The following is a 12,303-nucleotide window of genomic DNA, read 5'->3' on the forward strand; positions in this document are numbered from 1 at the left end:
TGCCTATTTCTCGTTGTTCGCTTTGTGTTGCCGCAGTATTCGCCACAGTATATTAGATAGATCTGTGGCAACGCTAGACGGATGAATTTTCAATGATTCCTTTTACTTCCGGTAGTGCATTCCAATGATTTCCGGTTGTGCTTTCCAGAAAAATTCAAAATTCCAGCAAGTTTGACATTCTGTTTTGAACTGACATCCTATTTTATTTATTGAACGTTTTTCATTCTCTTATATTCGCTACTCAGCTTGTCAAATTTATAAAAAAATTTTGGGAAAGTGAATTTACAGCCGTTAATTGCACATTTTCGCCTAAAAATTGTGATTAAATGGAGAATTTACAGAATATTTGTGATATTTTATTAATAAAAGTGTAGCAGAGAATGTTCGAGTTAATTAGAGGTGATTAAATTGCCTTAGGAACTTCCTAGAAATTGCGAAAATCGCATTAAGAACGCCTAAAATAGAACGCCAGCAATTATAGCAAAGTTTGGTGCTGATGATAGCGTAGTTGTGAAAAAAACTAACAGCCTACGAATAATACCATCGTATCATTTGTTAGTATGCACTTATGGGTAGAAAAGCTTAACATTTCCTTGCTTTAAAAAACTATCTGTAAACAGACTATGGGAACGCAAATCAAGGCAGACTAAACCAGCCACAAGTCTCGCAGCCAACAAAGAAAAGTTTTTAAGCCATATGATTGCTGTCTGCGCCTACATGATTTAGTCTATGATTATACACATGTATGAGGAGACGAGGGTATTATACTAATCGTATCAGCACCAGAAGCATTATCAGCGATAGGCACGAGGCTGGGAGCGATACGTGGAAAGAAAAGTGTTCGTGCAACGACTCTAGACTTGTGGGTTAAGAGTAAAAGGTGCGAGTTCTTCCCCTTTCCGTCCGCTTCACGTTAGTCGAAGAGCAGTTATCCAAATGGCTGCAATTACATATTTCGCAAAAGCAGACAACAAAAATACATTTAAAAGCGTAGTATTATAATTAATACAAATACCAAGACAGTGGTGAAAACAGCTGCGATATTTTCGCAAGATAAAGAAGAAAAAGCTCAAAACAGTCAGGAAAAAAATACAAAGCATGAGCTAAATGCGTATCCAAAACCGAAAGGAAGGTCCCTTTCAAGGTTAAATTCAAAGCGTTTGCCCGTGGGAGGTCATCGTTAGGGCCCTGTCACAAGGTCAGTATTTATAACGATATCTGGATGAAAATCTATATGTATATTGATGGATCGCGCACGAATGCTACATGTTTAATATTTATCGCGTCAGTATTTGTATAATTTCTGTGCTGCACACTTAATATCGTAAGAAAAAATTTTTATTTTGGTCGAATAACTGTATAGATAATGCATTAAATAGTGTTTAAAATTTCCAATGTTAATTTAAGCCGTTTCAATTTGTTTTGTAAAGTTTTTAGCGCCGAGAGCGAAGGCAAAACGCATAGGTATGTTTTAGATATTCACAATTATGAGAGTACAAAATGTACTGACGAAATGTATGGATCGTGTTTTAAAAATGCTGCACTTTCATTAAATATTTCAAAAAAATGTAATACGTTCTTAATATTTTATTATTCGTATAACGATCCATCAATATTGGATGCTAGAACATCAATAAATATCGTGGTACTTGGATCACGCCAGTAAATATTGATCGCGAGACAGGACCCTTACAAATAAACAAAATTGTCCCCATAAACAGGTAAACTACAAAAAGGCTAGATAGTTAGCCTTGAAATTGCAATATTATAAAGTGAATTTGAAGAGAACACTCTTGTGAGTAAAGAAAATGGAGAAATTTCCACAGTGTGCCATTTGCGGTACAACACAGCAGTTATTGCGTTGTGCCAAATGTAAGACGATCTTCTACTGCTCCACGGCGCATCAGCACATGGACTGGCCGACACATAAACATTCTTGCCGTATGTTGGCGAAACAAAGAAATAATAATCGCATGCAACACCTGCAACAGGCGGTTGCTGCTACGACGTTAAACAACACGAACGCACTAACATTGCCCACCTCGAGTGGTAGCAATAGCACCTGTACCAATAGCACCAGCGATGTCGATGCTGGCCACCATCGCTGGTCATTAACCACGTCAAATGATGCTACTGCAGGCATTATAGGATTTGGACTTTTAGGCGGTAGCGAAAGTGCTGAAGTAGATCCGAGTATATTAACTGCTGTGCCACCCATGGCTATAATGATGGGCAAGAATGAAAATGGCTGCGGAGGGGTTTATGAACGTTCAAATGTCGTGTCGAATGATGGCATTGATACACCAAATCAGATCCCAGATACTGGTGGTACAGTGACTAGTGCAAATTTAGTACAAGGCCCGAACGCAGCGACCACCGCTTGCATGCAACCACAGTATCATCATGTAGATCAGCGTTTATTATCGCCACAATATCACCAACAGCAGCAACAGTTGATGCAACAGCAGCTGCAGCGTCAACAAATGCCACCCCCACAGGCACCGTACTCACCGTCATCGAATCTTAGCAGCCATAACGCGCATCACCAGTATGAGAAAAGCTTCAGCTGTCAAGTTGGCAGTGGTGGTGGTGTGGATGAAAATGCTTTTGGGCATGCAAAGTGAGTAATATTGATATTTGGAGTTTTTTTTTTATTATTTATTTGCAGTCTAAACCAAGGTTTTCGAAAGTGTAGGTTGATGATTGTTGTAGCGGCTAACACAACCCCGCCTAGATCGGCTACTCAATCGTTGGCGTCAAGCTCAACGAACAGAAGGGCCAAGAAGCGTGCAGCTTTGATGGGGTTTGTCTATAGGGAATGAGGTGTTAGTTGAGAGGGGTGTACATTGCATGTGAAGAGATGTCCCGATTCGTAGGACGTCTCTCCGCATGCCGGGCATAGCTTTAAATTTCTAGTTATAAATTATTTTTGGTTCGGGACAAAATTTTCAGCACTCTTAAATCGTGTACGACCCACGTCTTCGGTTTTGTACCACATATTTATGCGATGCGATATTTTCAGCATTACATTTATTAAATCAAAAAATGGGTGAACAACAAAACGTCGAATAAGCCCCACATCCTTCAGTTCCAAACCAAGGTTGAATTCTTTTTGCAAATCTATGTGCGTATGTATGTACACTGCCGGAACAAAGTATTGGCACAGCAAATTTTTGGACAATATATGCAACAATTTTTATTCTAATATTTTTCCGCCAATTTTGTATGAAAATATGGTTCATTCAACAACAAAAAACATAAAAATAAAATTCCAAAACTTTGTGCAAAACTTGCGAAAATTCATCAAATTTTCATCAAAATTTTCACCTTTTTAACCAGATTTTTTAGAATTTTTTTGAGTGCGCAGGTTCGGAGTTAGTCAAAAATCGCGTTGATTTTTGAGATTTTTTTTTTTGTTGAAGGTGTTTTGCATTTTTTCCATATGAAAAATTTTCGAAAAAAAATTTTTGTATGGAAGAGACTGCGTGAATAAAATGCCAAAAATCAACGGTAATTCCTATCTACTTAAAACCTGCGCTTTATTATAATAAACTCGGGCTACAAATCTGCATACTCCAAAAAATTCTAAAAAATCTGATTAAAGAGTTGAAATTTTTCACAAGGTTTAAGAATTATATTTTCATGTTTTTTGTTGTAGAATGAACTATATTTTTATAGGAAATTAGCGGAAAAGTATTAGAATGAAAATTGTTGCATATATTGTGAAAAATTTGCTGTGCCAATACTTTGTTCCGGCAGTGTACATATAATTTTTTTTGTAATAAACTTCAAAGACGTTTTCTCAAAAAGATTTTAAAATTTATTTGCCTTAGCACAAACTTTTCAAATAAAAAAATAAATTTTATTTCAATTTTTTCGAATGAAGAATGAATTTTTAGTCAAACTGCGTTTTTAGTTTTTCTCTCTTAAGTCATTATGTTTGTTTTAGAGACCTGGAAATTTCAAGGATATAATTATTCATATGGGTACCAAATGAAAGAAAAAATCTTTAGAATTGAACAAAATTAAAATGTTTGGTGAATAAGGATGAATCATAAAACTTTATCCTTGATTATCCTTGAAAATTTCCAAGCGTTTATTCAAATATTTGTAAAGGACTAATATGTATACAGCCACATCGTTTGTAGTTGTACTATCATTTTTCCTCTAGATTTAGGAGTATAACGATTTTGTGGGGCTTTGAATTTTTTGTTTGTTTGTTTAAATTCGTATTTTAGTTCAAATAGTTTTTCCAAAAGGAGGTCGTCAATATATTTGCTCAGTTAAAAGGGGTTACAACCAGCGTTGCCGCGCGCTTGAAAAAAAGTATCAGCTACCAAGTAGAAAAAGTATCACAAAGTATCAAAAGCAAACAAAACCGCTATTGTTAAACTTTTATTTGAAAAACAAATAATTAAAATTTTATAATTAAATCCTTAGTTAAAAAAAATATTATATTAGGTGCTTTAATAAAAACAGAGAATCTGTATGCTTATTTGCATAACGAAAAACAAACCCTAAACCACACAAAATCATAGCGCAACGCGAGACTTGTACAAGTCAATATTGTGGAAATTACTACACAATAAATTTGCGCTAAGCTTATTTTGGAGAAACCTTGCTCATTTAAATATGTGTAAGAAATATGAATGTGCGTTGTATATTTTGATAGTTTCAGCCTTGAAACGAAAAAATGAATATTAAATAAAAAATTGTATTTTTTCTACGCTCTTATACATATTTTACAACTAGACTAAAAATAGCGCAGTTGTTTTATTTATTTATTTATTTATTTGTTTCAGTAACTTGCGACTTAAAAGTACAGATAGATATTTTTGATATATAACAAAGTATGCGTATATGTGAGTTTAAATTTTCAATTACAAAGCTGTTTATGTTTCTAAAACGATCAAATGTATATAAATGTGTATAAATGTATATTGTCTAACTAGTTGGGTAGCTGGCGAGGCCTAGTCTCCAGTCTATCTTTACATATGTACTATGTGCAGCGTGTGGAAAGACTTTGTTTCCGCTCCGCGTTGCTCATGAGTTGATAGTCACGGTCGGAAAGGCCGAGTTTCCGATCCATGTTCCCGTCGTCATTAATATGCAAACCCTGACGCTGGATTCCGTGATGTAAGGCGGGCGGAAAGGCCTAGTTTCCCCTCCGCGTTATGGACGGGCTGTTGGGCATAGTTTGCGATCCATGATTAATTAAACTATTGGGTATTATTATTGCAATTCTCCTCAAGAGGACCAGAGTTTTTCTATCAAAAAATATTGATTTTAAAGAGTTCCATACCACTTCTGCGAAAAGTTGTTTTTTCGCATATAAAATATAGGGAAAACTTTGAGCGACCTCTAAATAATTTTTGATTTCAAAATAAAAAAATAAGGGTTATATATTTTCGACGTAGAACAATCCTAGGGGGTGAGAGCATTCAAATTCCGACTTTACTTTTTTAATAATGCTTAATAATAACTGATAATATAGTTAAAGCACTCACACAATTTAATATACATATAACACAATTTTATTAAAAGTAGATAAGTTCTACTATATATTTATCTTCCCAAACACTTGATTATGAATGTTGTTGTTGTTGAATCGTAAATTACACTGGTTTACAGCAAATATGTTCAGTAGATGCCACTATACAATGCCTATGTAGAATCGCCCGCTGATTCCGAATAATTTAATTTTTTAAGTTAATTTTTTATTCTATAGATAGGTTTTCAAGATATTTTCAATTTACCGTTATTCAGCTTAAAACAAAAATAGTTCCACTTAATCACGTATATCTTACGAACCATCTAACAATCGTAATACGAAGTACAGCAAATGAAGCCAAGAAAATTCTCCATAAACCGTATGTACTCGTTTTTTTCGATAGGCTTCAGAGTTTCTGAGAATTTAAAAAAATCACTCCAGATTTTTTTTTTTGAAAAAAGTGAAACAAGTTCAAACTTTAACAGGGGAAAAATAAAAAATAACGTTTTTTTATAATTTTTTTTATTTTGTATGAAATCCCGTTCTTCTACAAAAACAAATCAATATACCAATGAAGAAAATCGATAGATGGAAAACTTTATGGGTTTATTAAATGCATAATCTTATATATAAAGTTGCAAAAGTGATGTAACACATTTACTCAAAAACCGATTTGATGAAATTTTCACAGTTTGTTAAAACGTGTATGGAGCGTTTTCAAGTTATGTTTGTTTGCTATACGATATATATGTAGATACGTAGTTATGGTCAAAAATGTGAACACTACGTTTTGCCCATATAATAACCCGTATACGAAAAATTAAAAGCAATTAGAACTTCTACATATAAACTAACAAAGAGAGGGTCCACGTATAAAAAACATAACAATAAATAGAAATAGAGTATCGCCAGCTGTTTGAAAAATTTCGATTAATTAAATTGATACAGAAATCAAGTACAATGTATTACAACTTGGATGTCGAATTAATGAGGTTTAAGAATGCTTAATAGAAAATATTTTAGAAGAGGGTTGCCACATTTCTTTAAATTTTAATTCGATTAAATTAAGAAGATAAATAACATATAATATGGATATATAACAAGCGAGGCTTAAGAAAGCTTGATTTCCAAAAAATATTGAAGAGTGTTGTTATCTGCTTGATAAATGAATTTCTTAATATGGGTGTCCAAGTAAGGTCGTTTCAGAAAGCTTGGGTTGGAAAATATTTTTAAAGCGGATTGCCACCTGATGGAAAAATTGTATCCAATTAAATTGGAAAGATAAATGGAATGTTACAATTTTAGTATCAAATGAAGTCACTTAAGAAATCCTTGATTTAAAAACATTTTTCATTAGCGTTATCACCAATTTAAAAAGTTAAGACCAAAAATTTAAAATTAAATGAATGATTACGATATGGATACCAAACAAAAGGTTTTTGAAAAAGCCTTAGTAGATTGAAAAAATTGCACATACTTTAATCCAGATATCTATAAAAAGGGATGCCACGGATATTAATTTTTATACTGAGGGTTTTGAGTAGTAGAGTTTAAATAAACATTTTGAAATATTTTAGAGACAAATTCTGAAAAAAAGCTACTCATACAAACGTAAAAAATAACAAACACGTTAAAAATATTAAAATATCGGATGAAAGGTCTTTAAAAATTCCTTTATTCCTCGTTTCTTTAATATTTTATAACTTTTATTACAATGCCAGGGAAAAGATTTGCTTACATCGGTCGGGGAAGTTAATAAAATAAGCGATGAAGCTACCTTAGATGAATACTGATTACCGGTGAGCGATGGAAAACTATATTAGTATGTCCAAATTATATTCGAAAGTGACTTAAAATGAGCGTTAATCTATCTAGATTTACAAAAAAAACATATACATACATACATATGTACGTTCACCTCTGATATTCATACATATTTCAACACACACACAACAAGGCGTGGCCGGGTAACTCTAGTTAATAATCAGCCTCATTGCGAGAGCCGTGTAGAATGCAAGTCGTTTTTCGAGAGTCGAATTGTATCGAAAATTTCATGTCATTGCCTAAAATTTCCATTCGACTAGTGTATTAAAATGGAAACACTTGGCAGCACTGCATAGTTTTCGACGATTTTCCATAAAATGAAAATGCAAGCTAAATTTTGCAAATCCATCGAGTGTTTTACTACTGGATGGGTATACATTCAGAAAATGTTAACAAAGGCCGGGCTAGTTTCGGCTGTCGCACGGTGCTATTGGTAATGTTTAATACCAGTCTGACAGTTGACCGTATTCTTATTACCGTAATATTACCTACTTAGCGGTCACTATGGCCAACAAATTTACGCTATGTTCTTGCTCAACAATTTTTAGGTTTTTATTTCGTCTTATTTAGTTTAGTCAGCTTATTTTATTTTATTGCCTTTTAGTTTACTATTTTTCATTTTATATAGAATTTAAATTTTCTTTTTCAATTTATTCATTCATTGAACTGCATTTATTTCGTACATTTTTTTCTTATGTACATACATATGTACATACATATGTATTTTATGTCGTAACAACAATTTTATTACCACCATTTCAATGTCTTCAAAGATAATCTGCTACGTGAGGAATGCTTGTTAGCGCCTCGTTGTCATATCGCCCCTCAAACATGTTGATTTATTTGGCGTTGCTTGTTTTGCTTGCTTTGCTTGCACTACTCTCAGGCAATTATTGCACACTCAAAGTTGCTCTTTATTTGCACAATTCCCCTTCTGAGTGATGAATCTCCGATTTTATGATTATAATTAAATATTTGACTTGCCGATTAGATTGCACTGCTAATCGCTTGCCGCGCTGCATTTTCAATTATCGTATCTGCTGATCACATTTGATTATATCTGCAGCAAACTAGTTTCCCGTGGCCTAGCAGATTATATTTAGTTACAATTGCATATATACATATACCTACATACCTACATACATACATAACCTATTTAAAGCGATGTATGGAAGTATTTATTTATGTACGTATTTAAATTTTTGATGAGCTGGACCAACCTCAAGCTGACCTCGCATACTTAAAATAGCAAAAAAAAGGGGAGGCATTTTTCCTACAGCTCACCTGTGCGAGTGCTTTGCGCGTGCCTGTATGCAATACACCAATTACCATTTATTTCTAGCACATACATATGTACATATGTATTTATGTATGCACGTAAATATTTCTATTTGTATTCTTAAAAATCGTGTTATTAACTTTTATTATTGTTGTAAACAAGTTTTTTTTTGCCGTTTAACAACCAGCCAAATGCTGCTACGTATTGTGAAAAATTAAAACATTTTCGATGCAAAAAACAATGTTTAAAGTTCCTGCATGTAAATGAAACCACTCATATGTCAATTTTTGCCTTTCGGGTTTCTATGTCTATCTGTTATATCCATATTTGATCCATCTTCTATTCCGTATCATTTTTATATTCCCAGTTTTCAAATGATCAAAAATGCATATCCAATTTTTTAATTGACCAAAACCTTATGTCCAATTTAAACATTGCATACAATTTATTTCAAACCTTTAAAATACCAAAAATTTACATACATATGTACAGTTTTAAAATTACCCAAAATATATCTTTAACTTTTTATGTCCTTTTTTATTCCACTTTTTAAAAATTGTGCCTACTTTTTCAGTATCAGTTTACATGTCCTGTTTTTAAATGACTAATAATTTATGGCCAGTTTCGAAAAGATCCAAGATTTACCTTAAGTTTCACTTGATCAAAAATTGATATCCAGCTTTTAGATGATCCAAAATTTATGTTCATTGGTTTATGTAAATGCCAATAATTTATGTTCAGTATGCAAATAAGTAAGCCAAAATGTATGCTCAATTTTTAAGCGACCAAAAATTTATCCTCAGTCTTTAAACAAGCAAAAAATATATCCAGTTTCTACATTTTCAAAAATTGATATGCAGTTAAAATTAAATAATGAAAATGTTTAAAAGCATCATTATTGAAAAATGGTTTTGAATAGGGCTGCCGTTTTGTTTTTTTTTTTGAATGTAATAACTATGGCAGAAAATTTTAAACTTTTACTTCGAATTGCTTTTTCAGAGTTTCCAAGCTTAATTTTAACGACCATGCTTATTTCAATTGCTCTCTCTCTTCACAAAAAAGTTTAGAAAACCATAGTAGTAAATTCCTTAAGAACTCCGTGCTGCCTAAGATAATTTGGCTCAATAAACTTGGCATTCTTGGGCGTTTTTCTTTATTTGTGGAACTAAAGAAATGTTTATAAATAATAACATAAAAAAGGATTTAGTTTTTGTTAACTCGTAACTTCTCAATTGCATATCTGCTTGGATAAAAAAAATTTAAAACCAAATGCGTGTCTCTACGGGAAGACATTGATGTTATTGAAGAGATTAAAAATGATTAACTCAAATGGAGAAAAACGAATATTTAAAAAGGATAAAGTTCAGTTTTGAAAATAAATTTAGGATTTATTTATATTACTTTCAATAATAGTAAAAAGTTAACAACTAAATCGATACATTAACACCACTGGAAATACGAAATTTTGCATTCCGTCCAATCCCTGAATTAAACAGAAGTAAACACCAAACATTGAACTGTACTTACATATATATTTGTTGTTTTTGTTTTTTTCGAGCATATTTGCAAGCATATTTACTAATGTTTTATTGCTTATCTAAGCGCTTAAAATTGCCTTTTTCTTACTTATCTTCTTCGGCCCTGATAATAACTAGGGGCAACCCTTTTGTTTGTTTGTTAAAAAAATACATATGCTTTAATTTTGTGCAATACTGTACATTTGGCCGGCTGCATTACGCGTTCAAGTGATTAGTCATTTATTGCGCATTTTCCTAGTATCGCTGCCACTTATCTCTGGCATTGTCTGCTTGCATGGCGTTTGCGCTTTTTCCGAGTGCAAAAGCTTAATACTCCACGTAGTACTGCAGCGTGTACTTGACATCAAATGCATTTCTGGGAATTCACCGCACAAATTACAATACTTGACATTATGATATTGACAATAACAATTGGCTGTTATGTATGTAGAATTAGATACATACATTCATGTATGTCTGGACATAAATCAATATAGAAAATGAATAAGTAACAATGATGTCTACACATTTATGAGTTTATGTAACTTTACATTTGACTTATAAGTACCAATTCTAAGAAAAACACTTATCTTCGTTTATTTAAAAAAGTTACAAACCCATTTCTGATTAACACTTTGCGGGTTTTCTAAGCTTGCCTAATACCATGTTCTGACCGACATCGAAAACATGTTTTCGTTGGTAAAACTGGTTTTCGACCTAAAACTTGTGTTTTCGTCCATGTAAAATCTGTCAAACGAAAACTAGTTTTCGCAGAAAATCACTTGAAAACTAACGTTCCACTCATTCCAATCGGTGTCTGCACTAATTTTTTTCGATTATTTATCGAAGTGAAAGTAATATTTTATCATCTTTAATACGTCATTTCGGATTTATTGTTAATTGGCTGGCAAAAATAAAGTAAGCATGGAAGTAAAAGGTTGTTAATGAAGAGAAATTGAAGGAAAAGTATTTTGGTTTTGTTTTTGTGTAGCAAAACTGTAAACAAAGGATGAAAGAAATGTCAATGAAAACACCAACAGTCGGTGTGAACAGCCTTCAGCCCACAATCCCAAAACTCGTTTTCAAGGTGTTTTCGTTGTCGGTCAGAACATGGTATAAGCGAAAACTGAGCGAGCTAAACCGTTGTCCATAAACTTCACTGAGGGCATATTTCAAATGAATATTTAGTTTTGGATTGTTATTTAAATGCCTTTAACTTTAGTTTGGATTTCAGATCAACTTTATTTAAATATGCCAAACAAGTGGCAACACTATTGCTTGCTCCTTGAAATTGTTATTGCATTTGATTGTTTGTTTACATGTTGTATTGCACAGCTGATTGTTCTTTGGCAAGATTGATAAAACGACCTACCTATCAATCTTGGTTGTTTGGTAAAAACACAGGGTTGCATATCTCATAATTAAAAAAGCCAATATTGGCCATTTAATTGCAGTTTAAATGTATGATCTGAAAATGAGTTGTTGAAGTTAATCAACAATCTCCTTAATAGGCCATCTGAAATTGGGCCTTAGTCAATAAAGTTGAACAAGATCGGTTTTGCACGATTTTAATCTACATTATTTGTGGAATTTATTCTTGATCATATTTGCCTTCTCAGGATTTTGAACTCACATTGATCGAACAAAAACAAAAAGACATTCCAAATATGTATGTATCTTCGAAAAAAAGAGCAAATACAAGAATATAGTATTTTATCGAGTAAATAACAGGTATCGAAAATAACAGTTACTTTGAAATTTTATTTCAAGAAATCAGGAAGAATCTATTTATTTTGTATTTGAATAAAGCGCATGGATGGAAAAAATCCCTCGCACAAAAATTGCCCAACAAAAAGCTCTCGAACAAAATCCTTCGCGCAACAAAAATCCTTGGACAAAACCACCCCAAAAAATACCTAGCCTATGTACCTACAGGCTTAAACGACAATCAAATTAGCTAAATTTTTCATATATACAAGAATATCGGAATCCGCATACACCTCCTCCACAACACGTTTCAGCCGAGCATCAGAGAAACACCCCTGAATTTTACATTTTGGGAAGATATTCGACACTCAGGTGTCTAAATGGCATTTAATAACATGCAAAAAGCTGACTGGTTTAAACGTTCCATTACCGTACGACACATGGCAAGCACTCAAATGTGTAAAATTTTGTTGTGTAGCAAACAC

The 12,303-nt window shown here is 33.0% G+C and overlaps 1 protein-coding gene across 2 annotated transcripts; it reads left to right on the forward strand.

The window, feature by feature from the left end:
- The first annotated feature begins 203 nt into the window (after positions 1-203).
- LOC118745737 lies at positions 204-2,634 on the forward strand. Of its 2 annotated transcripts, none has more exons than XM_036479377.1 (2): positions 204-1,198; positions 1,722-2,634. In XM_036479377.1, the coding sequence occupies exon 2, from the start codon at positions 1,809-1,811 to the stop codon at positions 2,622-2,624; it is 816 nt and encodes a 271-aa protein (XP_036335270.1). In that variant the 5' UTR covers positions 204-1,198; positions 1,722-1,808; the 3' UTR covers positions 2,625-2,634. The 2 variants fall into 2 exon arrangements, with proteins under 2 accessions (XP_036335270.1, XP_036335276.1); XM_036479383.1 differs by having other exon boundaries at positions 204-399.
- The last annotated feature ends 9,669 nt before the right edge of the window (positions 2,635-12,303 follow it).

The sequence above is a fragment of the Rhagoletis pomonella genome, unplaced genomic scaffold, assembly GCF_013731165.1.
Source record: "Rhagoletis pomonella isolate Grant_MI unplaced genomic scaffold, Rhpom_1.0 Rhpom_scaffold_00001, whole genome shotgun sequence".
Lineage (NCBI taxonomy): Eukaryota > Metazoa > Arthropoda > Insecta > Diptera > Tephritidae > Rhagoletis > Rhagoletis pomonella.